This window comes from Pollicipes pollicipes, unplaced genomic scaffold (genome assembly GCF_011947565.3).
Source record: "Pollicipes pollicipes isolate AB1234 unplaced genomic scaffold, Ppol_2.1 Scaffold_3447;HRSCAF=4054_pilon_pilon_pilon, whole genome shotgun sequence".
Classification (NCBI taxonomy): Eukaryota; Metazoa; Arthropoda; class Thecostraca; order Pollicipedomorpha; family Pollicipedidae; genus Pollicipes; species Pollicipes pollicipes.
The window spans coordinates 8,501,345-8,528,838 of NW_023596297.1; the positions used below are offsets into that span (position 1 = coordinate 8,501,345).

Sequence of the window (27,494 nt, forward strand, 5' to 3'; positions counted from 1 at the left end):
TCGTTGGTAACCATTGCGCAAAAAGGTTTGCGACTATACAACGTAGTTCTTTGTTGGACAGGCTGCGCTCTGTACGACTGTATTCTGCCTTCTTCCACTCGTTCGTTCCCAGCCGCTACCACAAATGATCCGGCATCTACCGACGTCTCTGATCTGCAGCCATGGCCGTTGAGGCGCTGAGAGTGCAGGGCACGGCGCTGGAACACGTCATGTGCTCAGAACGGGTTAGGGGAAGAACAAAAACAAAGGGGTAAGAACGATACTTCTCAACGATACGCTTCTCCGGCCGCGGTATTTGCGTTGCCTAGCCATCGTAATGAGGTCCTATAGCAAACAATGCAAAATCCCTTTTAACTACTGCGATACCTAGTAAGTGACCTGCAGGTAACTCATTCGGCTGATCCCATGCTGAAAAGAGACCTCAAATGCTAACTTTACTTAGTAAGCAAGCTAACCTTCCAAGTTTCCCTACGAAAATTGCGTTTCGACGAGTCATCAGATTTATTCGTACAAGGGGCAAAATAACCAAACGCGTTAACAGTGCTTGGAAAATGTCATGTATCAGCTGCAGTCGGTAAACGCACGTGTTCATAAAGAAACAGAGGATTCGCCAATACAACGCCCCATGCAGCCACTCAGACAAGTCCTTGCATAATAACAGAGTATCTGCCATAAATGAGCGTACAGCGCATTACATAAACATATCTTAAATATTTCCAGGAATATAATTATGTCGCAACAATCAAACCACAACATTCACAACAAGTAAATAAATCGCAGCGCTCGCACATGAGATCAGTCGACTAGACAATCGTACACGGAAACCGACAAACCACCGATACCAATATAATTGCTAGTTTGATGATACGCATGACCCTGCGGTGTATTAATGCTGTTTTGGGAAGCCATAGTCTCATTATCACAATCAAAAGTGCTGCGCGTTTATCTGCGTGCTGAATACGAAAAACCACAGCGTACACACAAGGGCTTAAGAGCAATGGGCCGCATAGTACAATTTCGCACGTTTCTCTGTACTCCTTGCACTGTCCAAGGGCATGCACCAATCACCACTCCACGCCGGTGTTTTCGTCCAGCAGTGTCACTATTCACCAGCTTGAAGCGGGTCTCTGGCGATGGACAGTATGCGTCAGACCAAGACTCTCGTCGCCACCTCCGCACAGTTCGGAGCCGGAGAAACCCGCCCAGCAGCGGGTGGGATAATGGTGACCCGGACTCTGGGGGCAGCGATACGCCCTGAAGCTCGCACCGACCCACCCAACCAACAACACTGTCCGGTGCCGAGAGACGCAACACACGGGAGCTTCCCGGCGTCTAGCTGGACTGACGCTCGCCAGCGACGTCCCACTCATCAGCCGGAGGACGCAGGCTGTCCAACACCAGTGACGTCACAGATGCCGGCGGTCCCGCAGACCTCAGCAGACCGCCATGGCGCCGTGGTCCTGGGGTCCACGCAACCCTCCCGGAACCAGGCCGCTGTCCGCCGCCTGCGCACGCTACTGAGGCTCCTCAGCCCCGTTAGCACTCGCGGGGACCTCGAAACACTGCTTCTTCGTCGGCAGTGGGGTCTCAGACGTGGCTCTCTTGGCAGATGGAGCCGGCTGCGGTGACCCCGCCTGACGCTGCCCTCCTGGTCCTCAGACAATCTGCAGCGGAGGAGATCGGTGTGAGGTCAGCACACCCTGACCCTCCGGATCGGCACAGACCCCGGTCCGTCGTAACATCACTGGCACACACACGGCTATGCAGGGCTGAGCGCATGGCGAAAAGCTGCCAAAACGCAACCAAACGAATAAGGTCAGTCACAAACATTAAACAAGTGAAGCGGAAGGGCGAGTAAAGCAGGACGGCAAAGGTGCATACAGACACGGCTGGATTTGGTTAACCGTCTACTAACCAACCCAAAATAACAGGCGCGTTTAAAAGGCGCAAGCCAGCTTCGACGTTGGCTCTGCAAAAAACGTCGTTGACACGAGTTTTGCGCGGAGGGGTGCCTCGTGGCCGCCGCACCCGGCCCTATGAGCGCACGGTCAAGGGACCAGTGCGCCGACTCCGCCGCCGTCGAGGCCGCGCCGCCCGCCGCCGGACAACGCCCGCGGCGGCCCGGGCTCGCCAAACGCCCCACTAGCGCTTGTTCGAGCCTGAATCATGGTGCGGCCGCGCGTGCCCCGGCGCCGCGGTTTTCTTGTCAGCAGCCGCTGCGAGGAGGGCTCCCAGATCGGGGGGCAGACTCCGTCATGCATGATGTCATGGTGCCGGATGCGTGAGCCGAGCGCCAAATCGGGCATAGACAGTTGTGACGGAAGGATCAGGCGTTTGGGACGGATCTGGAAGCCAGACAAACAAACGGGCGCGCGAGCAGGGTGCCCATGTTGGGTGTGGTTTTTGGCTTCCACTCAACCCCTTTTTTGGGGGGGGGGGGAGCACATAAGCGCAGCCACGGAAAAACCTCCGTACCCTTGTGCAAGAAACCGACGAATGGGTTAGGACATGGGCATGGCGGTGTCTGCTGTGACGCACATCTGTCATCGTTTAATCTGGCCCGGTCAAAAAGCCGCAGAGGCACAGCGCGAAGGGTAAGGCTAAGGGCAACGGCCAGTGCAATTCAAGCCGGATGATGCGGGTTTATGAAGCATTGCCTATTTCTCGCCATGTCGCTACGCAGAGACCTGCCTATGCACCAGAGCATGGATCAAAAGCCCGCCCACTGGTACCTTAACCGGTCTGACGTGACTTTCCGACCGCCGACCCATCTGGCCTCTGCTGATGCTGGCCACTGACGACATAGGTAAAAAGCTCCGCATCTAGGCCCTGCCAACCCCCCAGGTTGCCTCGTGCTTGAAGAACAGTGCCCCACCAGCCCACCGACCTGTGACCTGATGACCTTTGAATAAGCCGGGTCACTGACCTGTGATGTGTTGCTGACGCAGCGTCCTATCTGAAGCCGGTGCATCAGCTGGTGGGTGGCGCCGGCCAGCAGCTGGAGAGGTCAGGCCAGCAGCCGGACAGGTGACGTCAGCAGCCGGAGAGGTCCGGTCTGCGGCCGGACAGGGAAGGTCAGCAGCCGGGGAGGACAGGTCAGCGACTGGACAGGTGACGTCGACAGCGGGAGAGGTCAGATCGGCCACGGCGGACGGAGAAGCAGCCGACGAGGCGAGGTCAGCGGCTGGAGAGGTCTGGTCGGCAGCGGCGGGGGTCAGGTCACTGACTGGCCCTCTGCCGGCCTTCCGTCCTGTCGGGAATGCCCGCTGCCGGTCGCCGCCCACGTACTCCCACTGATAGCGGCCCGGCAGCGGCTCCTCCCGCTCAAAGTCAAAGTTCCAGCGCAGCCGCTGGCGCTCGTAGATGGCCTGCAGCTCATCCCGCAACAGTCGGCTGTCGGAGTCTGGGCACGTCGCCGCGAAGAGGCGTCGACGACACGAGGGCGGCGGCCGTGCTGCCTGGCCCAGCGCCGGGTGGGCTACGACCTCCCCCCGCACCCCTCCTTCCGGCACGATCTCCTCCATCACCAGCATGGCGCACAGGTCACGACCGCGGCCGGCGGACGCCTCCCCCCACCCGTGTGCACCACGCGACTGCGCTTCTGCTATTGATCGCTGCCCGCTGCTGCAGTCGAAGCGAAGACACCAGCGCCACCACGCGGCCGGTACGGTACTAATTGTGGCGGGAAACTCAGCGATGAGCGGACATACTTTTGGTGTGATATGGTAGGAGGGTAGAACCGGGACAGATATGAAGCCCAGTGAAATTCAAGGTGTCAAAACTCGAGGCATCGCAGGAGCCCGGAAAACTTCTTATGACGGTTATATGCGAATATTTTTAATGGACGAATTTCTGGAATCAGAGCATACGCTAAGCAGTGCTGGTAAGCAGTGCTAAGCAGTACCCTCATTCGCAACATCCAAACGTACAGTTACAGGTGAACGGCAGAATTTGGTGCAACAGCTTACTGATAGGAGGGGGGAGGGTCGATGCAACCTCTAAGGTTTTGGGGGATACCTTTGCGGTATGCTGTGCAATCGCACCCAAATGTTCAATAGCTTATGGGGCACACTTTGAACCTGTTTGACACCAAAAAAGGTGTCCCTGCTGTTGTGGTTTCGGAGCAGCGGTGGTTTTGGAGGGGGGGGGGGGGGGCACTGCACGGCGATCTGCGGCCGGTACGGGCGGTGGACGGCAACCGGCGGTGCTGTAGAACTCGCGCGGTCGGCATGGTTGAATAACCATAATTACCATAAGAACGAGGGTGTATGTCAAGTGGTCAGACTTGCCAGACAGTGACCTTGACCAGCAAATGCCCAGCCCAGCTCAACAATCGGCTTTCCGGGGTACCCCATGCTATGATGCTGAGCGTATTTTTTCTTGTACCTGCCTTTCTTTCTACGACTTTAAAAACTACGGGATGTTGCACTCCATTCGCTGTCCGATCGAAGTGTTATGTATGCGAGTCTACTGTCATAAGCAGACTGGCGCAGCATATGGAGGAGTTGGTATCACAAAAAGACAAGCTCCTTCGCACTAGTATTAAGAAAACAGCGGCCCGATCTCAGGGCCGGATCTAGCCTGAAATTTTTTGTTTGGGGGGAGAGGGCAACCGTTCGTCGCCAGCTGGCTGGTGTGAGGTCCGAGGTCCAGTGCATGGCGCCTCTCGCGAGTACCCAGTAGGGACACCATTCAAGCACCGAAATGCTTTTGAATCTTTTATATGCAGCATGCATATTTACAAAACTCGTAACCCTCACTATGAGGTATTATTTTGCTATTATGTATTTGCTATTATGTAAGCTATTATTTTGAGGTACATCTTTTGAGGTAAGTAGACGAAACTTTTATGAAGTTCTGGGAATGTTTGGGGGGGGGGGCAAAACATACTCTGTTTTTGGGGGGGGGCATGGCCCCGTGCCCTCCCCCCCGCAGGATCCGCCTATGCCTGATCAGGTACCAAGATCTGAAGCGTACGAAAATTAGGATAAACAGGAGCGGAGTCCAACGTTCCTCAGGACTTCCAAAATGACCTGTAAATGTTGATTCAGGAGCGATGTAAAATCTTCACCCAATGTGGCAAACAACGTAGGCTCCCATTACAACGCTACATTGCGGATGTTGATCCATTAACAGTGTGGGGCTCGGACCAGGACATGCACCACCCCACACCGGCCTCGCCCGGCCGCGGCTGTCCCCAGGGAGGCAGTGTCTGCTGCTCAGACGGCGGTGAAGTCACGTGACGTCAGCCGGGGATTGCCCCTGCGGTGACAGTACATCCGGCTCGAAATCTCCCTGAATCCAAATTGGCGCCGCTGAGACGTGTGATAAATATCCCGATGTTTATGTGCTTCGTCACGGAACATGTTTACATTAAAAGCGCATTAAGTCGCATTTTTAACAAGCTTTACTTCTGGTTCAAGACCGAGTGAATGTCCAACGTTTTTGCCCGATGCATAGTTTTTTTCTTCTCTTCGTATGAAAGTAATGAAGCAACCCGGTTCTATAAACGAGAAAAGGGATGATCTGTTGCCATGCGTTCCACAGTCATTTTCTAACTCCGAGAGACTGGTCGACCGTTTGTCGCCCAACATCTGCAATGACTTTGATGCAATCATCTTGGCAACACGGTGTGTTTCGAACCTTATTTCACGCATTTGCGTCGTAAAACTTGTGAAGGGGTCGTCCATCGACTTCATCCCCACCCCTCCCTTCAGCAAAATTTAGCACGACTGCCGATTGGCGCCCGGTCGCCCAGCCTCGTCAGCATAGGTGGCGCTAGTATCGCGCGGAACAAGTGACGTGTGACCTGCTGGGCTGAGTTGGCTGTCCAGCAAGCATTGAAGCGAATGGTCATAGCCCGTACTCAAGAACCAGACGTAGGTCCTTATATGGTGTTTGATATCCGTAAGCGGAGGCATCATGCAATAACACGGAATATACACCATATGACAGCTTTAAAATGATCCACAAATTATAAATCATGAGAGTTACCTCTTACCACCCAGCCGACATGTCCCACTGGAAGCGATGAGGGTCTGAGATGGGCAGCCACATGGGACCACCTGGGCTGCCCATTTCGGTTCCATGTAGGCATGCCATGGGCAACCAACTGGGTTCCACATGGGCAGCCCGCCTGGGGCCCACGTGAGGCCTAACTGGGACCCACACGCACCCTTTCTGGGCTTTCAATTGGAACCCACATGGGCATATCTAGCTGGGACCCAAATAATCAACCCAGATGGCACCCATACAAGATCCCAGATGAGACCCATACCAACAACTCAGATAGCTCCAGTTAGACACCACCGCTCTCCCTTGTACAGCCCATCTGATTGATGGAACACCCAAATTCCAGAGACTGCTTCGTATGATCAAGTAAAAGCCAGATCAAGATTTATTCACAAAGTATTTGTGCGAAATTACCTAGTTAACAGCACCAATGTACAAAATGTACAATTTTGTTTTCATGTCCGATGCGACGATCACCAAAGGATTGAACGCCCACTCTTTGTATTGCCGTTGCTGCCGTTGCCATTGTGGTGCTCCCTGCGCTTTCGCAGCCCCTACCGCCGAAGCCATTTTCCCAGCAGCTAACACCCTCTCCACCCCGTTGCGGAAGACACTGCGGCTAGATGTGTTGCGCTGGATGACCCGCGAAGTGATATTCACCGCGCCGGATCGATACTACACGTTCCGGGTGTAGGTGAGAATTCTTGAACAATTTTCAGTAATAGGAAAACTGATCTAGTTTTCAGTCCTGTATCGCGTATGATCATGAGAGCAACTACGCCGGCTTCTAGTGCAGAAAGGCGAGTTAAAAAACACACCTGCGTAACAAAAGCAGTTATGCCGATTATCAAGGCAGAAATCCGAGTTCGAACAGAAACATAACGTCGTGAGAGCAGCTTTGTCAGATACAAGTGCAGAAATGCGAGTAAAAACCTAGCGGCGGCTGCCGGAGTTTAGGCTAGCAGCATTCAATGACCATAACTTGACAAGACATAACTTGTCACAACTTGATGAAAGACATATCCGTCGCAATTATTCGTAATCTTGCCCGGGCTCGTAGAAACGATTTGTCTCATATGGATCCCAGCGTATTAACCATTCCCTCGCAGATCACGGCACTTAATGTGACGAGCCTCAACGATGCAACACAGTACACCGTTTCGAGCACATGCGAAAATATACGAATATGGGTGGCTCATATGGGACCATACGCCGGAGCCCACTTGCAGCCCCATGCACACACATGCCCATCCGTCCCGCATGCTTCACATGTGGGCCCCATGTGGGCACATTGACAGAAGTATCGCCGCCACCCCAGCAATTCACCGTCAACTATCAGCACCGTACCAACGAGAGAACACCGAGCTCGCCGATGGAACAGCAAATTGTATTCGGCCACCGGAAGAGGGTCAACTACCACTGGACCTGCTGCAAGCCATGATGTTGTCGCAATGCCCCGATGACGGTGACCCGGCCAGCACACCCCGACCGGGTTCGGCTGAGCTGCACCCGACAGCACTGAGAGGAGCCATGACTCCGAGCTAATGAACACTTATGGAACTCGTACGACATAGAATCACCGACATGATCCGCGTGCACGGGAACGGAGCACAGGCTCGATCTTTGTGAATGCGTAACTGAAAGCTGACGGGACTTTGTGACCACACAACTGAATGCTCAGAGAAACCGTGTGAACGGGATTCTGAACAGGATCCGTTTGCCCATAAACAATGAAAAGACCTTTGCGAATGTCAACTGAACACCGACACCCGCATCACAGCAGAACTGAACACTGGCTCGCGCAGACCCCTGGTGACCGGACGGCGGTAGGGAAGTGTGTACTCCCGAACGAGGGGCAACCCAACGCTAAACACGCAGCAGTGCAGTACAAAATTAGAAAATGATCGGAACTGAATGCAGCATCTGACGTGCTGAGAAGTGAAGCAGGACGAGCTGCGTCGCCGCCATCACACGGACCGTCTGCGGCACTGCTGACGGGCGGCGGCGGCGTCTGGTAGCGATCACCGACACACCAGCGTCACCCCGGGGGAAGATGTGGACCTGCTGTACCCCAAGGCGGAGGTTGGGGGGAGGGCTGACTGCCGTACGGCTCGCCGGCCGTCACGTGACCGCTCCGCTGGCGGCGGCCCACCTACACCACAGGGCCGACAGTGATTGCACAACAGTGTGCACCGAGTGGTGCCTATTATACACAGTCCTGTGATCAGACAACGTGAATTGGATCTGAACTACACCTCTAACCTGCTGGATACAGGGAACTTCTAAATGGCGCCTCTAGTCTCAACACACACGACCTCACGTGCGTGCGGCGGGAGAATGAACAGAACGGCCGACACTGGTAGCGGCCGAAACATTACGAATGTGCGACTAGTTGCCGCCAGGTGCTCCGCAACAAAACCCGTACCACGACCACCTCCTGCACTGAACCCAGAACTCGCGCCAAGCCGGCCGAAAACCAACACGGACACCACACACCGCAACACGCCGCTCTACCACGTGGAATAACCGTCACGCCGCCACCGCCAGGATCGCCGCCGCTGGAGTGGCGCAGACGGCTATCGGGGACAATCTTGTGAGGCCGGGCGCGTGACCCCGCTACCGACGGCGGAGCTCTCCTCTACCGCTGACTGTCGTGACCATGGGCAGCCGTCGCACTCGCTGTGCCGACGATGGGTCTTCCTTGCACCACCTGCGGCAGGCACGGACCGACCGTGAGCGGCGGCGACGGCAGCTCACATATGGCTGAAAGCCGACCGCGTCACCAAAGTTGTGTACATCAGGGGTTAGCTATGTGTCCACTTTTCCGAATTCGTTGAGAGAGGCGGGCGGGCGAACGAGACAAAGCACAGCTTCATGATTGGCTTGAGGCAGGGATTTGGTATGCTTGAATCAACACCCCTAGGGCGACCACATACAAGGTTAAGCGGGGCTTCGGCACCTCCCCCAACTGCTTGCAAGATTTTTACTACATCACCACATATTTGTTACCGACTGTATCAGTCTCCACGATCACATGCCACACTTAGCCATGTTGAAAAAGCCAGCGCCACCATGCCGGCACGAGTGTAACTCTGCGTGATGCATGTCACCACCTTCGGCCGACTAGCTCGTTTAGGCCCGGACCTGCGGCGCGGCACACCTGCGTCTGCCCCCCCCCCCCCCCCCCCCCTCTTGCCCGACTAACCGTTCAATACTGCTGCCGCCTGCGGGCAGAGCGCTGCTTGTCGAAGCGCATCTCCATCTCCTCGAGCACACGCGGCGTGTAGCGCACCACCAGCTTGACGGCGTGCTGGGCGGCTTTGAGCAGCTCGACGGCCTTCTCGTGGTGCTCGCCCTCCACCGACACGCCGTTGACGGAGAGCAGCTGGTCGCCGCGCTTGAGGCCGCCGTGCCGGTCAGCCACGCCGCCCGGGATGATGCGGCTGATGTAGATCGGCGAGTTCTGCTCCTTGCCGCCCATCACGTTGAAGCCGAGACCCTCGTCCGTCTTGGGCAGCTGGATGACGCGCGGGTGCGCGTGGCCCTCGGAGGCAGCGAACGCGGCCACCGTCGCCTGCGGCACGCGCCGGTTGGCATACCAAGTCCACACAACTCAGCCGGGAAAGACGACGACATGCTATGTGTTCAGGAAATGGCACTGACTGCTGTTTTTCTCTTCGACTCGTCGCCGACACTACGATAGAACCTGACACATGTTACAATGGGACACGAGGTCTAAAGAATGTTTCATATTTTGTACCGCAGTTTGCCGTGCTGCTGATTTATGAAGGTGCCGACGACAAATCGAAGGGCTGGCAATGTCTAATAATAACACTGATTGGGCTTTACGTTTCATCGACTGTCAGGATCACTTCTAGGTTGACAACGGTAACGTCAGCGATGAAACTTCAACTTGCCATCATGGTCACACTCGCAGACGAAGCAAGCCCGGAGCACGTCACCTGACTCCCCACTCGCGAGAGGTCGCCCGATTTGTATAATTAATGGGCCTCTGAGATCCACACTATCGTGACTCCGACTCCGGTTAAACGCGCCTTTTACCCACGGATACTAAAGCGGTCAAAAGCAGCCCCCACCGCAATACACTTTGGTTTCAAATATTTCGATGGTCAGAGATCACCGGCTGAGTTCTATTCTTCTCCCTTGTTAATGCTTGGGGAAATGGCTACCGTTCTACAGACAACATTGAAGAGTCTTTATTTCTCTGGATTGCTTTGACGTAATGCACTAGTCTGGTTCAAATTGTCATCACATCATGATGTGCCATGCCGGGCCATCTTATAGATGCCATGCCCAAACATGCTGTTCAGTTGTTCAAGAAACTATGGGCATACATATTGCACAGTGCCAAAGTTCTTTGCCGACTTTCCGGCCTGTTTAGGCATTACATGAAACCTGTAATGTCATCAGTCAAGAGACATTTGGTGCATCTATCTTTTAAGGGAGAGTGTCCAGTCATTTAACGAATTTTCGGCCTAGCTTGAAGTCACTTAAGTTTCTTCAATATGACGACTAAATCCTAAAACAGCAGAAGGATGGCTAAACTTAATCTCCGTAAAATGCGGTCACGTTCAACGCAAAAACCTATGCAATGCCACATCAATGAGGTACCAATAGCAGAGCTCCACACAGTATAGGTCTCCTGTCACAGGATAAGAACCAGTTGACATTAAAACATTTGATGAGGGAGATGTTGGGGAGCTTCCAGCATCCCAAGTTACCTTGGCCGTGGCAGAGGCGCGGACATCAGGCGATCCGGCCAAGTCCACTGTCTCATACACGTGCTCATACACATCCCTGACAGCATTGAAAAAGTCTGACTGCAGCACTTTCTGCAGTGCCGCCAGCTTGGCCGTGGGCACCTCACCCGCTGTAAGAACACAGAGTTTATGTGAACATGCACTCAAAAACTGCAGAAGAGCACTGCAGCCACATGATAAAAAGAAAAAAATGAACCACAACATGAAATGCCATTGAAGCAAATTTTGGGTCCTGGTACTGAATTTCAATAAAGATAATGTTTTAAAGAGAATCTTTGAGGGGATTTGGGCAGAAACATCACCTTTTCATTTTGTTTCTGAGCACACCTTCAGCTTAGAGTAGATAATTGTTGTATGAATGATGAAATAGTGCCTGAGCATATCTGAATATGCTTTAACCTGAGCAGCATCTTAAAACAGGGCTCAAATTCACCTTACAATGTGTAGGGCTCGACATGGAAAAAGCTGCAGAACAGCAATGGTGCACAGCAACTTTCAGTGAGGTAAAAACTGTGTGTAGTTAAAGATGTACATTTTTTGCGTTTGTAGTAAAGAGCTGTGTGGTACCATGGAAAATGATAAATACCAGAAAAATGGCACTTTTCCCTGCACTGCTTACTTTTCTGAAGTTTATCCAGCAATTCTACCGCCCTCTTGACATCTGAAATGGACCAATACATCACTGTTATCAACAATAACTCATTAGAATGCATAGATAAAATGCCAAATTACATGTGTACATGAAAATTGCATAGCCATATCTTGAGCTGTAGAAAATGACTGTCAACAGCATTTCACAGAAATAATGTTTTTGTATCATTAACAGCATGGAATTCCAAAAACTGATTATCACAATTAAATGCATCCAAAATGACTAGAATCAGTCATCAGAAGCACCTGCTCCACCATCCATAACCACTTTTAGTATGTCCAGATGACTTACCCCTTTGTAATGTAAGTGGCTCTGTGACAGCAGCCATCCCAAATATATTTTCAAGATTTAATGTTTCTGAAAAGGAAGGTTTTGAGCCATGGTAAACCCTGCCACTGCCATTCAATTCCAGGGTGGCTGCATCATGTATAAATACTAAAAAGCTACACCAAAAGTACACAATTGCTAAAGAAAAATAAACTGTTCCAGCAAAGTTTCTAAAAACCATGGCACATGACACTATAATCATCATCTAAACTGCCTGTCTTTTATTTGCATGCAGGCTGAACAACAGCTACAAGTAAAAGTACACCATTGCTGGCCTCAAAGGGAACATACTGGTTGATGCACATGGACATATCATTGCATCCTTGTGGGCAGGCACAATAACCTTCAACACAGCCCTGGATCCTGGAAGCACTTCAAGTCAGGGCTGTGTGATGTTGGCACCACTGATGTGTGATGTTGGCACCACTGATGTGTGATGTCAGCACCAGTGAGGTGTCATGTTGGTACCACTGGGGACACAACCACACTTAACATCTGACATGGTTAAAGGGAGTGTTCCATAATTAAAGGTTTGCAGCAAGCATCAGATATGATGAAATAAGCTCACTTATACCTTTTGATACACTTTTAAGTGCAAGAGACTGCTCTAGACAACACATCTTATCTGCCTAGTAAATATGCTCCTCAATATGTCATTGTCTGATGATGCCATCATGCCACACACAATACTGATTAACAGCCAATTAAGTTGTGTTTTACATGGGCATATGGTGCTCATGAATGCCAGACATAAACAACTTAATTATTATATTTTCTTGGCATTGACTGCAGCATGGCCAATGGCATAACAGGATCTGAACAATGTTATTATGACATAGGGGGCTGGGTGGCCTTAAGTCTTCCCAAAACAGCCTGTGCATCTTCACAGACAAATAGCTCCAAAACTAGATTGGTTTAGATCTACTAAAAAACTTAATTAGGTGGGCTAGACAAGAAGAGCAAGCCTGTGAACTGCACAAACTGATCCTCAAGATAGAACTATTTCAGTTCAAAACCCCATATAAATGTAGAACACTCCAATGTCATATTAACTATGTCAGATGCCCATACTGCATGCCACATAACATGTCTTCGTGCAAAATCAGCATGCTCAATATTTTGAGTCTCATAATTTCACGATGGCCTAAATGGTTTTAGGTACATCAGTGATGTCATACTTTGTCACGAATATGACTAAGCAGATGGAGAAGACTGCTGAAACATTCCCAGAAGCCATAAAAATGAATGTCTGTCCCATACCGCTAAATAATGTGGTTAAGCATTCAATTATCAGATACCTGGATTCTTTGCCGCATGATAGCGCTAAACATAGAAGTATATTACCTCGTTATCCTTCCGCCCCTCCCCTCCCACCGAGTACGGTCAGTTTCATGCAGTAGTACCGCACACAAAACATGATGCGCTTCAACCGACGAAAACACCACGAACGCAGCATAGTGCTACCAGAAGCGGCTACCATATCCTTCGTGAGTGGGAAAACAACTCAAACAATAATTGGAAATGATGCTATCACAGCTTTATGAACACGCACACATTCCTTCGAGATATTGGGCGAGGCGAAGAAGAAGCTGATAACTCAGAGAAACCAATGCGCGAGATCATCAAATGATTTGATGTGCACTTATAGCGCGCCGAAACAACAATGCTTTTGAAGGCAAGCGTGAAAGATAACAAAAACATTTGCGTATTTGGCATAGCAAGAGCTTGGAAATGAGTGCTGCCCGCAGACGAGAGATGTGGGAGAAGCCAACTTGTTACCTTATACTCGATGCAGTTATTAGCAAACTAATTTCATGATGCCGTAAACAAGGCGCCATATTATGCCGTTACGGCGGCATATGACAATAAACAATTTATCGAGGAGAAATTAAACTGCTAGTTTGCTATATGAACCCAACGCAGGCGAACCTGTGACGGTACTCATCGCAGGGCCTATTCTTGCTCTAAGGGGCTCTGACCCCCCCCCCCCCCCAACCAGCAGAATATGGCCTATTGTAGGCACGCCCTTTTGCAAATTTACATTAGGTGCCAGCTTGATCATGCTTTTTTGAGTGTCTTACTTGGAGCACTAGGGCAGTCTGTACAAATGTATATATATATATATATATATATATATATATATATATATGTATATATATATATATATATATATATATATATATATATATATATATATATATATATATGAACTTCAACGATTTTGGAAAGACCAAGTGTGCTAGCTATGCGTCCATAAACGAGCCCTCAGTCGTACACTAAATTTTCTCGCAAACGGAATAGAGCTCGGCCCCAACCAGATCCCCACTAAAGAGGAAGAGTAGAATGTTTTGCAATCACAACACAGCAGCAAACCGAAGACAGGAAGGGAAACCAAACACACGTTCATCACGCGCGCCCCAATCATACATGCGATTGCACTGTATTTCGTTGCCGTAGTCACCGATTCTCACTTTCGCGTGTCATTAACTTTATTGAAGCGCTACGATAAAAATAAAGTCAAATGACGTGGCAGCGACACCTTGCCAACCCCGACAATGGCACGTGTTCTGCCGACTTCCAGCTCAACCAACCGAGGTCGCGCCAACCACGGTCCGCGGAGAGACAGCGGGGCAATGTGGTGAAATGTATTGATAAAACGGTCGACCAAGCGAGCGAGCGGGTGGCGACGCGCAGCTATGCTTTGTGCTGCTCCAGCTGGGCGAGCAGCTCGTCGGCGTCGTCGGCGGTCTTGACCCGGACCAGCATCGGCACCGGCGCCGAGCTGGTCACCTTCGGGTCCAGCGGCGGGTTCGGCACGCACGCCATCATCACGTTGTTCTTGCCCATGCGCTGCGTCGGGATCGACCTGGCAGGGTCGGGTCAGGTCAGTTCCGGTCGGATCAGGTCAGTTCCGGTCGGATCAGGTCAGTTCCGGTCGGATCAGGTCAGTTCCGGTCGGATCATGTCAGGTCACGGACCCGTCCTACATCGGCGCACTCCACGCTCCCCCCCCCCCCCCCAAATGCCATCTGGAGACCACACATCGGCTGTGCCACACCCTTGTTTCAATATATCCCAACAATGCGGAGGATCCCTTACTTCTATGACTCATGAGGCCCATGACAAAGAGCTAACTTGAAGAATGTGGTGGAAAAAAATAAACAAACGCCCAGTGATGGCATAGCAGACTTGCATTTGAAATGGAGCGGGCAAGCATCTTCGCAACCGTAAGGGCAGGGAAACGAATATTGCTTTGATGACAATACTTGTCGACATAACTGGGCTGAAAATGTTACCCTACTCTCGTTTCTTTGAACACAGCTCATTAACCACCTACAGTGAAAACACCACTCGAAAGCGCGAGCGGCCAAACCGGGTTGGAACCAACCGAGCATCTCAAAAATACCGAAGCCGCATTACAGTCGTTCTCACGCACTTGTTAAGTTTAATGTTGAGAAGAATGTTTCCCAGGTTGGTGTCGGCACGGATCAAACACTGGAACGTCTTCCCATCGGAGCATGGCTTCAGGTACAGCATGCCGACTCCCTTCTCCACGAAAGACCCGTCCTTTTTGTAAAACAGCTTGCACCTGACAACGCACGAAGTATGTACAGAACACGGCTTAGTTCAAAATCAACGCGTTTAAATGCGGGTGACACACCTTCTCCGAGTGCATCAGTCGCCTATAAAAGCCTACTTCGATGGCGACTGGGGTTCTTGGGCGCGGCGACTGAGATGGTCTTATTGCGCCCGCGAGAAACCTTGTTTCGGACAAGCAAACAAAGGCAACACAAAAAATGCCCGAAATGCGCATATGTTTACACACCCACAGGAACCAATATAAGACAATGAAGCAACCATAAGGCGTCAGAAATCTTATGAAAGCAAGATGGCGGCAGCCTCAACATTGCCTGACGTTACATACCCATCACCTGACCAAATAGGGACCAGCACGTACACCGAACTGAACGTCGTGTTGTGCCTACGTAGGAAAGGATGCCTGTCTGACTGAGCACATAGCTTAGTGACGGGTGAACGAGGAGCGGGCCGTCGCTGGCCGCCGGACGCGTACCGCTTTGAGTAAACGGCGTCGTCCTCCTTGACTGTGGAGACGACGGGCACGGGCGGCTCTTCCGTCTCCTCCTCGGCTTCAGCGCTCGGGGCCGCAGCGCCGCCCTGGCCGCCCGATCTGGGGACGGCCGACGCGGCGGGTCAGAGCACCCGCCCGCACCAGCACGACACGGCACGGCACGGCACGACAGCGCTGGCAACCGGACCACACGACCGCGCAGTGTGCGCACACATGCGCAGTGGAGGCTCGCGGCAGAGACGACTCACGCAACGATTTCTCTCGGGAGCCACATGCGTGCCACCGATGCAGTGAACTTAGCGCCAGTCTCAGCGCCGGCGGTTGGTCGCTGGAGCCTCGGATCCGAGGCGGGGCACCCGCACTTAACTATCGAGAGACGTGAGTCATTACAGACTAGCACCTGACGACGCCTGACAATGAGGCTGGAACAGACCGCGCACGGCGCGGAGTGTTCTAGATCGCTACCCAATGTCATACGGCTCCCTGCTGCTCAGAATATCGCCTGACACGACGCTTGTCCATCACACTCACTGGAATCCAAAGGAGAAGCCTCCAGTGCCTGCGGCAGCCGGAACCGAGTCAGAGGCCGCACCGGTTGTCTTTCCGGCGTTCAGGCCGAAGCTGAAGCCAGAGCTGGCGGGAGGCGAACTGGAAGTGGTGAGCGCCGCCTTGCCCGTCGGCAGACCAAAGCTGAAACCAGAGCCGGTCGAAGGCGAACTCGTCGCCGCATTCGCCGCCTTCCCGGCGTTCAGGCCGAAACTGAAGCCAGAGCCGGCCGTCGGCTTGGCGCCGGCATCTGGCGCTTTCCCAAAGCTAAAGCCAGAGCTCGCCGGCGATGAAATCGCCTTAGCGTCGCCAGCCTTCTCTAGGCCAAAGCCGGAGCTGGCCGACGGCGAAGTCGTCGCACCCTCCGCCTTCCCGGCGCCCAGGCCGAAGCTGAAGCCAGAGCCGGCGGCCGGCTTGACAGCGCTCACCGGAGTCGCGGCGGCCGAGGCGCGCGGCACCGGAGCGGCGGCCGGCGAGGCGGCCGGTGAGGCGCCGCCGGCATGACTCGGCCCGAACCGACGCTCGATCGACTGCAGGTGCGTCTCGTAGTCGCGGAAGACGGGCGTCAGGATGCACAGCGGGTTCTTCTCGACGTGCGTCTGCAGCCAGCTGAGCAGGCTGCGGTTGAGCGCCTGCAGCTGGCGGTGGTACTCGGACGGCCGGGACGGCTCCGACGCCGGGCTGCTTCCGGCCGAGCGCAGCGGCGGCCGACACAGTCCCGCCGACGCCACCGGCGACGACGGCGGCTCCTTGGCTGCTGCCAAGAAGCCGAACGGGTTGCTTGAGTCGGCCGTTTTTGAGGCGGTGCCGAACCCGGAGAAAGCGGCGAACGGACTGGCTGTCGCTCCCTGCCACGATAAACGGGAGGAGGTCAGTGCACAAGACGAAATGCGAAACAGACAGGCATCAGTCAGCAATTAATGATGCAAGCATCTATTGTATATGCACTTGATGCTACAGTCTGCTTACGTATCGTCCCGTCCAATCACCTAGCACCCAGTTGTAGTGCCTAATATTAAGTACACATGCAATTTTGCATTGTATTTGTATTGGAAAATGTCCAGATTCAACTGTAGATTCTTGAACATTAGGACCGAGCTGATGTCCATTTCAAGACAAATTGCTTTTTAGAAGCCCTTCTTCCCACATGCGAAAGCTCCCTATACCCTGTAATGACCTAGCTGCTCATGCCTGTTGAACACAATCAATTGGCTGAACCAATGACCAAACTGATTCATCTGCAATCACCCATACCGAGCTGTCGGAGTGGTTGACCCTGCGACGGGCCCTCTTGATCACACGTTTCTTGAGTACTTCCTCTGAGGCCGACTGGAACTGGCCCTGGCCGTCGGTCTCGCTGTCCTCCTCGTCCCAGTTGTCATGCGTCAGCTGCTTGTCAGCACCTCTCTTGGACATCTCACTTCAACACTGTCAAACAAAACACTATTAACCGGAATCAACACAACATGTACTATAAAGTTTATACAGATTCTAGGGCAGTAATGCCACAGTGCACTTCAAAAATGAAGATATAAGTGTGGCAACAAAAAGTTGAAGCTCTGGGGCCCAAATGTTAGCACAAAACTGCCCTGATCTATATATAGGTTTTCAAATATTAAATCCTGATGTGTATCAAAAAGGCAAGTGTTGCTTAACCAACACATTATGGAAGGAAGAAAACATATAGGAAGGGGGTGTTCTACATTCACAAGGGTTTTTCAAGTGAAATGGCCATCATGAAAATCATTAAGTGCAGTTCACAGTCCTGCCCCTTTGAAGACCTAAAACCATTTAGTTTCCAAGCTATACACTGCAAAGATGTACAGAATATCTCAGGACTATTGCAAGGTCACCCAGACATCCATAACACAAAAACATTAAAATTCTGCTGTTGGCTATGCAGTTGTCAGGCCATGAAAAATGCACTCTGGTTTATACCTAACATCACCAGTTCTTAACAAAGAAATTATGCTGATTCCACTCTGTCATCCAAAGTCAGAAACACCTGACTAATAGTTTCCTTAAATTAAGCTATTGGTATCATTAGATTCATCTTGATAACCAGCATATTTTGACCAAGTAAAAAGTGCATGCTCATGATTTAAAAAAAAATAATTTTAAGGAATTCAAGTTGGTAGATGTTGTATATTATTGCAATTCACATATAGGGAGTGCCTGTAAGCTTTTCCAATGACAGAAACAAGTAACTGACACACATCAGTAAAATGTGAGCCTCACCTGTTCCCAGGCATTCTGTTTCCAGGGTCAAAACATTCATAGCCTTACCTACACCATTTTGTGGCCTGCCATCAGTGTAAGTACTGTGTCAAAAGTGCCAGTGGGTGAAGTTACATGTTTTCCTCATTGGGAACTATGGTAAACTGAACAGCTTCATGTTTCAAACATTGGAAAATGTTTTTTTTTCTTTAATCTGTTCCCAAATTCATGCAAATACACATTTTCAGAGCAGAAGTGTTAGGTCATACAAGTGCATTGCAGTCTTTTCAACCATTGAAGGATTACAGCTTGGATGTGTTTATACCATGGGTCTTAACCATGGCTACTTACCACTAAGAACCTACTCTCATCCAGCTTTGCACAACAGGTATGCCTGACACCATGTCTGACAGTACATCCAGCAGGTGGTTAACTTTTGCAGAGACATTCCCTGGCCCTGAATTGGTTATGAAAGAGGCATGATGACATCCCTTCCTGGTTTCATAAACCTGTTGGATCACCTTTGAAATGCTTAGCAACTGCATGAAAAAATGAGTAACTGCACAAATACTTGTTTTGGCCCAGATACAAAACCTTGCTGGGCCTCTTTGTACAATTGACAAAACATGTGTTTGCCCAGATAACCTTTTTAATCTTTCACTACTGTTTGGTTTCAATACTTTCTTTCCATGTCAAAAGACATCCTCAGTGGTGAAGACCAGTTATTTCCAGTTATTTAAATTTTATATTGCTAGATAGAGAATTGTTTTGTCTTTCATTCTGCTTGCTCCTTATCAATAACCATGACACCATAATAACACAAAAACCCTCTCCTTGACCATTATGATAATGTTCTAACTACATGTTCAAACTACATGTTCTTGACATTAAACAGCAGCACTCAAAAGTATGCTTAGCATTACAAGCTAGCTTATTTCATGTCATCTGATGCCTGCTCTGATATCTTCAATTGTGGAACATTTCCTTGAAACAAAACCTATGCCTCATGGTGAATGAGGATTTTAGGTGGATTATGCTACTTATGTAACCACAAATTTTATGATATGATATTCCTAAGCTGTACACACTGCACAACCAGGCTGGGATTGACAATTTTAATGAGGATAGCTTTATGTGGGGGGGGGGGGATGCACCTGACTACATTTTGATGATACACTTTCCTATCAGATCAAAGGGGAATAAAAGGATTCATCCTGACAAAACTATGTTAAAAATTTTTAATGTGTCCCTGAAGCTAGGCCAGATATGATCTCTGTATTAAATTAATAATTTCTTGGGATTTTCTAGGAGTACTTTGAACTCAAATCAGCAAAGCACCCTAATTCTTTGGAATATTGGTTATTCATGTGCTGAAATGATGGGCGCAGTTCCACCACCTCGCCAGTCCTGTTCAGTGTAACACATCAATTGAGCCCGGCAAACATATTTTCAAATCCCACCTTCTTTTGAGCACATATCCTAATCTAGTCTTTTAAGCCACATGAAGTTTTGATAGCATAATCCAACAATCTCGAGCTTACCGTAAAATGATGTCACTTTTTATCACCCGGCTAAGAAAGCCTTTAATATTATCTTATATTGCACACTTGCTTGCTGGATTCCAGCAGCTCACTCAATAAGAAACACTGCCAAAAACCTTAAAAGTTTTCTTCAGACCAAAATGCACGATGCTCACGTAATATAACGTGGAGGATACCACGCGATCCCAGGCGCAAACCCAACGGTATTTTTCCAGCTTTGACTGCTGTGTCCGCCCACATGCTCAACAACCAAGGGTAGCAGTATTCTTTAGCTGATTGTGTAGTGATGGACAAGAATGTCTAAAACTCTGCTTAGAAAATATTTTCCACATTTGCTACACTAAAGGCCAGCCTAGCGATTTGAAACACAATCTAGCAAAAAAATAAAATTCATCAATTACACACCATCATAGAGCTGATGCGCTGTGGGAGATATCTGTCACGTGGCCACCAAATGGACCTCTGAATGATTCACATTTAAGGCAGATCAAACGGAGTGTTCGAATGGCCACAAGCTGAGTTGCAGCATGGGTCCCATTAGAGGACGCGTGATTTTGTGGTCGATGGATATGTGCCGTCAACCACGTGACCCCAGGTGCGTGCAATCATTTGCAAAAAACATTATACGTGGCGCGTGCGCTCAACTTTTCCATCCAGCCGCGCAGCCATAGCCTTGGCAGGGCGGGGGGGGGGGGGGGGCGTGGCGTACATGATTAACGAAGGGCTCCCTGATAGTAAAAGGTCCCTACATCGACAGATATTACTCATCTGTTAGTGAGGGCATGCTTATTTTTGTATTTCTCTCTTCCATCATTGGATTAGAAGCCAGAAGCTACCGCAAGATAAATGTAAACATTTGCACCCGCGGCGGCGCGACGCTCGCGTGCCGTTCCGCGGTCGTCGCGTGCGGGCGCTTCGAACGGTAGACGGGCACCGTCCTTTGTGCATGGCGCGAGTCTCGGCTGTAAACGGTATCAAGGTTCAGGTGATTCGGAGAACTCGCGCTAAATGGCAGGTGGCGGCCGCGGTGGCTCGGAAAGCCGAGACAGGTCGCCGAGCGATGGAAAGAGCTCCGAATCAGGTGTTACAGGTGCCAAAGCGGGGTGGTGCGCATGCGCGATGGAAAGGCTTGTATCAGTCCGGTGCTCACCCTATGCAAGTCGTGGACCTCGGCCAATCGAAGCGCTCTGTACCGCGGCCACTCTGGAATAGGTGGAATAGGTTCCTGGGGACGGGCCAAAGAGGGCGAGACTCTGCGACCTTTACGGGGGTTCCTTGATGTGCTGGTAAATGACTGCACGCAGAAACATGACTTGTATAAAATGTGCGATCGATCTTTATTCATTGTGCAGGCTACTGCCAAAGCGAAAGACTGTGTCTGGGTCTGGGGAGTTACGGATTAAGTTCGAGAAGCTTTGGACTTTGATTACGGCTATTGATATAATATAAATGTGCAGAGAACATGTTTTTCCCTTCCTGGTGCGCTGTACCGGAAATGCCCCGCGGTGAACGCTAAACGAACACTTCCGGTCCGCACACCCATACCGTGTGGCAGGCGGAGCAAGTGTGCGTAAAACTGAACCACTATGCATGGATGTAGCCACTAAGTGTCATGTGGTATTTCAAGGTGAGGGCTGCCGCGAAGCGCTGGCCATCAACGCGAGGTCTCTACATAAATTCCGACCGAACTGTCAATTATCCGACAAAATCATGCGCTAAACGATTGCATGAAATATATCACTGCCGCCCTCCATTTTACAATAGTCCAGTGGACCCTTTCTGCACCGATAGAACTCAGAAGCTTTGTTATAATTTCTATCTGGGTTCTACAGAAATGTTAGCTGGGACCCCGCAAATGTAGGCTGTAGATAAAACGGGTCAGGACTTTGTATTAATTGAGCCAAGCTAGGTTTGTCTGGAAATGCTCGAACATTAGGTCAGAGTCCATTAGCGATGCAAGTAATGTTCGTAGTTAAGAGCGTACGCGCTCGCAACGTTTAGTAATAAAAACCTCGACGTCAGGCGTTACAGTCTCCGCAAGCAGTTCAGCGTCGGTCCTGTAGCTACACTAAGTCATGGCCAACGGGTGGACAAAAATGATGACGCATTTGAAAGAAGTACCTTTTGAACGCTTTAGGACATCGAATCATATATTTAAAAGGTAGTTGGAGCGTATGTCTCACTGATGCGATTTGTAGGTTGAAAGGAAAAAATTGGCATTTACAGCACCGCGAAATGGTGCTGGCTAGAATCTGGTGGTAGAACTGGAAGGGTTAAAGTGTAATCTCCATTTTCGTGCTGCTGCTGTGCTGAGTACGTGGTGTTACTTTCAGTGACGAACGCTGTTTGGTTTTACGGAAACTGTAACGCAGAGCATCGCTGTCCCTGTTCCCGAAATTGCGGGCGCGCTGGTTCAAACGTCTTGATGTTATTTGTTTCACTGACCGATTCTGCAAAAGAATGAACATTTTGGGACAAACATGGGATGGTCTCGTTCGTTTCTAAAGTAGTTCCGACACACTCTTTTCAACACTAATAAGACCCCTTTTTCCAGGCTGTGAGGTCCATTGAGTGGAACACTAGGGGCTCATTTTTGTCTCCGTTCAGGAGCCGAATGACCATTCCATTCTACCACGGAATGTCTTCCGGCTGCCATTCTGCACTAAAAACCGCTTTTAAGAACTCACACCGCGAGTACTCTTGGAAGGATGCTGCACGGTCTCCACGATGATATCTTGTGCTACATGGTCTCATCTGAGACCAGTTTGTCACTTCAGGAGACTATGGGGAGGGACGGCCCTCTTACGGAGACTTTAAGACTCTCCGCTGTCAGTGATCTTAGATACGATTGTGCGATGCAAGTGAAATTGTCCTATGCATGATTGTTTGCGGGTGTTTTTGTACCTGAGCGTTTTAGAGACGACATAAGAATAGCATTTATAGACACCACGTGTAGAATTACATAGAACATTCTATACAAATGGCGCGCCTGTTCAACCCTGACGTCCCACGGTGACCCTGCACAGGACTATATAAACTGCAGCCTGAGTTAAAGGGGGGGGGATGAACGGAGGGACCTATTCGCTAAGCACGCACCATGTGAGGAGCCGGCTCTGTCGCACTGCCGGACCGGGCGGCTCCTGCGCCGAACCCTCGCCTTGGTTGCCACTTGGTTGCCACTGGTTCCGCGTCACGGTCGTGCTATTTCTTGTTGGTCGTGTGGCAATTCCATCTGGCATTATTCGCTTTGCTTTTTGTCTTTGCATAACTGCGACCTTTTTTGGTGAAATACTCATTTGTCTTATTATATTCGATGCTTCATCTGTTTACTATGTTCTATAAATATGTTCTGAAATGTCTATATTTCTTCTGTCCGGCGGTCGCCTCCGCCAAGTCGCTAAGATATTTAACAGGCTGTAAGTGGTCCCGGAAAAAGAAAACATACCGGCTTCCGGAGGTGGAGGTATCTGAGGCATTTAATGGTAAGTCAACATTTCCCGTCCTTAATGTTCAATCGGCGTGGGAAGAGAATGCAACTACGTAGTAGCGCGGTCGCTTAAGAAGGGGAGGGAGCACCCATTTTTCGAAATTTAGCAGTTTCCATGGGAGCTGACTGAAAAATAATCAAAATTTTCTACCGACCCTCGTGTAATCTTGCTTTTGGCGAGGTTGGGTAACGCAGTGTTACGGGGAGCTAGAGCAAGTAAGTAAAGTTCACCTACTGTTACTGTACACAGATATTGCCACAAATACTGAACAAGTAATGCCAGAGGCCAAAATAAGGCCAGCCATGAACCAAATCCACGCGGCTGCACATGCTGTCCATGAGCTTTGTATGCATGGCAGTCTGTGGGTCCACATCATCCCGGCTTTGGGGTGGTTGTCGTCAAGCAAACGGAGACTGCTGAGGTGTACAGTTAGCGTTATTTGGACTAAAAAGAACGGTATTCAGGGGGCGGATCCTGTAATTTCGATCGGAGGGGCACCCTCTCCAGGGGCGCCAATTGTAATCAAGAGGGCACCAACTCTACACCAAAAGAATGCTAATTTAGCAGTGTTGACTCGCACGGTCGGCCCTGCAAGGCTGTGATGACATTGCAACACAAAGTAATCTTATTGGTTTTACTTTGGTGTCTTGGATGTACAGATCACGTGTACAGTATATGAAACAGGAACTCATATTTTATGTCATTGAGCTTGCAGAGAAAACTGTTGGGTTAAAAATGAAACCAGTTTTTGTTTTGCTTTTAGCCGGTTGCTAGCATTAACTTGAAGAAATGCATGCTCGGATAATGAGCTTGTGGAACTAGAATTATTGCATTCTATAGCTTGAGATGCTCTCAGAACAATCCACTGGCAGTGTGAGCCATCTCTAACATTCAAAGACGAACATCTCCTTCTGTCAGCTAGTGTGCTGATTTGCTTTGCTTTGGTGTTTTGGAAAAACAACACAAAAATCATACGTACAACGCAGTCATCATGAGCAAATGCTTTGCGGTCCCTTGTGAAAGACCAAGATCCCGTTTTCGAGGCCGTGAGCAGAACTCCTGGAGAATGGCAGTCATATTGTTACCGAGTGGCTGCCGGTAGGCTTGCAGAGGGCAGAAAACCTCCAGACGCTCTGTGGTCACCGTGTACCTGATCGACATCGCCAGGAGGTTTCAGAGCCTGGGGGGCCGCTCCGGCTTGGCCGTTGACACCGGCAGTGCGGCGAACCCCCCCCCCCCCCCGAATGAGCTTGTGAATGTTGGGAAGCAGAAGGTCCGGGTACTTGTCTAGTGTCTGTATCACATATTTTGGCAACTTCTTCTTTCCTTTCCACATCTCCAGCTAAGTGTCGTGCTCAGCCTCAACGGCTGATACGGGATCCAGAGGCCGTGCATACCGCGTCACGGTCGGCTTCATCACTGTCCAGCTCCTGATAGTTGCCGAAAGCAAGTCACAGTTTGAGTAACTGCTGCTGCGGCTGTCAGAAGCGGGCGTCAAGCTGGATGAGGACACTGTCTAGCAGGTCAATGAAGCAGTTCACCCTTAGGTACTCCCCAGCATCCTGGTAATCGCCTGCGTTGGACCAGCGCACCGATTTGGCTCACAACGGGGAGGAGCGATATCCATCCAAAGCACCCGAGCTGCCTCACCCGCCTTGTCCATCGCGAACCAAGACTTCTCTGAATTCTCCCCTTATCCCTGCAGGAGCCTGATGCAGATGTCGATGTGTTCTGCAGTCTCCCGAACGTCCAACCCAATCAAACGTTTTGATTCTGGCTGCTGCCCACACATTCGCACTGGCCATTGCTGGAGCTTCGTCTAACCCGCAGACAACTATCTTCTCCGCGCTGTCCACTAGTTGGAGGTCTCAATTTTTTTCTTCAGAATGACACTGGCTATGTTGACTCCACTTATCTTTACCTCGTACGTGTCGTCGTTCTCTTCCTCTTCCTCCTCCCCCTTGGCGTGGGTATCGTGTTTGGAATACCCAGTGCCAATCTCTTCCAGTAGATCCACGATGCGAACAGGATCCTTGTGACTATCCCTCACTTCATCCTGTTAGGACGCGTTCGGAAGAACAATTGCCATCTGTGCGCGTACAGCTCGGTCCGTCGTCTCACCCACCAGTACATTGGAGAAGCTATCTCTCGCTGTTCGTCTGATGTAATCTGTGATGCAGGTGACGGCGCGGCCAAGTATCTCGTTTTGAGTAGCAAGCTGGTGCCAGGAAAATGTTCGCCAGCACCGGAGAAGTTCAGTAGCTTTAATACAAAGTACCATGACATCTGCGGCTGGATTTTTACGGGCTGCTACACCAATGAACAGACAACCCTAGGCAACTTAATATTTAAACAAAGATACCTGTGGTGTACAGGCATGTCCCACTAAGTTAAAGAATCTTGACTTGAAATCGAATTACCCGCCGTGCTCTGAATCCTACTTGTGAAGTGGTGATCTGCTTAGCGCCTCTTTGTCGTGTCGTGTACCACCACCCCCGGCGACTGTCGCCTGACGACGAGCGCCAGCGCGCAGGAGCCACCCAATACGCTTTTATTCGCTAGCTTATCACGTAATAAGGGCTGACAGCCATAACGACCACTCGCCTTGCGCTGCCGGGCGGTCATCCCAGCCCCCGTTCCTCACGATCGCCTTTCATGAGACGGGTTTGAGACGGACTAGCACTGTGGCATTTCAGTTTAGTTGCATGACGTCAGGGTCTCATTCATTAATATGTAATGCCTTCCCGTGACAGGGGGCGCCACCAGTTTCTGGGGCGTAAATACCTATGTGGTAGAGGTGGTGGGTGAAGTTCTAAAAAGATATTGCCACTATTTTTTAATTTTGACGTGCAAAGATTACACGGAGAGATGGCCCGCTGTATTGCGAAGGTGCCATTTTAGACCCAGGACACATGATAGCGCGGCAGTGGGGCGGAATCTCTACCACCCAACTACCGGAACGCCGGACTGAGCGCGACACGTGGGAGCGAACCGTTGCATGGGCGTGGTACGCGACGGTGGTGAAGGGCAGGCAGCATACAGACGGAAGTTTCATCCTCCCACGTATTTATTTTTCTCGCTTCTCTCCTAGGCGGCATCCCCCATGCCGGCCACGACCATGTTACGCGCGATTTTCATGTTATATCGTTGTTCCCTCCAACTTGGCTTTGCCATCCGCGTAACTCGAGGCACAGGCACCTCATTCTTTTCTCACAATATTGCCATGCTCACCCGACAGATTTCTCACCGACACCAAACAGCAATCACGAGATTCCCAAAGCCAAACTTGCATAAATGCAGCAAGCGCCGTGACTGGCTCATTAGATAAAGTTTCTGTATTGTTTTTGAAGCTACGTACTCGCACATGATGTGGTGTAATACATAATGTTAACCTTCCTAGGGAAAGTGACTGTACTTACTGTACTGCACTGTACCGTACTGTACTGTACTGTACTTACTGTACTGTACTGTTCTAATAATCAACCTCGCGAAAAAAGCTACTTGGGAGTAATACGTATACCAGCAATAACCATATTTTGCTTCGATTAATTTTACATGCCATTGTTAAGTGCGGCTGTTGGCTAGTTGGCTCACCGTATCGATCTGCAGGTAATTTCCGTCGAGGCAAGTCTCTGTCATAAACCGACTAACAGGGGCGACTGCAAATAGTGGCGAAAGCACTGCTCACCGACATTACATGGGTTTTTACGAAAAAGATGTTTTTGTCCTAACATGGACAGCAAGCGCCACTTTGCTGGGATTCCGCAGCAAGCACCCATACGTTCACACCGTCTCGTGCATGCTTGTCGCCAGTCACATTAAAGGTCAATAGTTTGCTCG

At 50.4% G+C, this 27,494-nt stretch overlaps 3 protein-coding genes across 3 annotated transcripts; all 3 read right to left on the reverse strand.

The window, feature by feature from the left end:
- Positions 1-3,133: 3,133 nt before the first annotated feature.
- On the reverse strand, positions 3,134-3,533 carry LOC119091573 (cyclin-dependent kinase inhibitor 1B-like). The gene is made up of 2 exons (XM_037214382.1): positions 3,232-3,533; positions 3,134-3,194 (listed from the first exon to the last, which is right to left on the reverse strand). The coding sequence occupies exons 1-2, from the start codon at positions 3,531-3,533 to the stop codon at positions 3,134-3,136; spliced, it is 363 nt and encodes a 120-aa protein (XP_037070277.1).
- A 3,845-nt stretch (positions 3,534-7,378) lies between these two features.
- Positions 7,379-13,165, reverse strand: LOC119092034 (protein lin-7 homolog C). Its single transcript, XM_037214990.1, has 6 exons — positions 13,117-13,165; positions 11,737-11,802; positions 11,413-11,454; positions 10,755-10,903; positions 9,218-9,586; positions 7,379-8,722 (listed from the first exon to the last, which is right to left on the reverse strand). Exons 2-5 carry the CDS (start codon positions 11,771-11,773, stop codon positions 9,221-9,223), a joined length of 594 nt encoding a protein of 197 aa, XP_037070885.1. The 5' UTR covers positions 11,774-11,802; positions 13,117-13,165; the 3' UTR covers positions 7,379-8,722; positions 9,218-9,220.
- Positions 13,166-14,402: 1,237 nt separating this feature from the next.
- Positions 14,403-20,389, reverse strand: LOC119091574 (nuclear pore complex protein Nup50). The gene is made up of 7 exons (XM_037214383.1): positions 20,167-20,389; positions 17,663-17,836; positions 16,882-17,256; positions 16,394-16,821; positions 15,845-15,961; positions 15,209-15,361; positions 14,403-14,638 (listed from the first exon to the last, which is right to left on the reverse strand). Exons 2-7 carry the CDS (start codon positions 17,822-17,824, stop codon positions 14,467-14,469), a joined length of 1,407 nt encoding a protein of 468 aa, XP_037070278.1. The 5' UTR covers positions 17,825-17,836; positions 20,167-20,389; the 3' UTR covers positions 14,403-14,466.
- Positions 20,390-27,494: the final 7,105 nt, after the last annotated feature.

Coding starts and splice junctions, on each gene's coding strand:
- LOC119091573 (XM_037214382.1), bottom strand. CDS start 3,533: ATGCTGGTGATGGAGGAGATCGTGCCGGAAGGAGGGGTGCGGGGGGAG. Junction 3,195..3,231: donor GGACGGAAGGCCGGCAGAGG/GCCAGTCAGTGA, acceptor GCTGCCGACCAG/ACCTCTCCAGCCGCTGACCT.
- LOC119092034 (XM_037214990.1), bottom strand. CDS start 11,773: ATGGCTGCTGTCACAGAGCCACTTACATTACAAAGGG. Junction 10,904..11,412: donor GCTGGATAAACTTCAGAAAA/GTAAGCAGTGCA, acceptor GTGTTCTTACAG/CGGGTGAGGTGCCCACGGCC. Junction 9,587..10,754: donor GCGCCTCTGCCACGGCCAAG/GTAACTTGGGAT, acceptor CGCGTGCCGCAG/GCGACGGTGGCCGCGTTCGC.
- LOC119091574 (XM_037214383.1), bottom strand. CDS start 17,824: ATGTCCAAGAGAGGTGCTGACAAGCAGCTGACGCATGACAACTGGGAC. Junction 16,822..16,881: donor GCGCCTCACCGGCCGCCTCG/CCGGCCGCCGCT, acceptor AGCGCTGTCAAG/CCGGCCGCCGGCTCTGGCTT. Junction 15,962..16,393: donor GGCTTCTCCTTTGGATTCCA/GTGAGTGTGATG, acceptor GGCCGTCCCCAG/ATCGGGCGGCCAGGGCGGCG.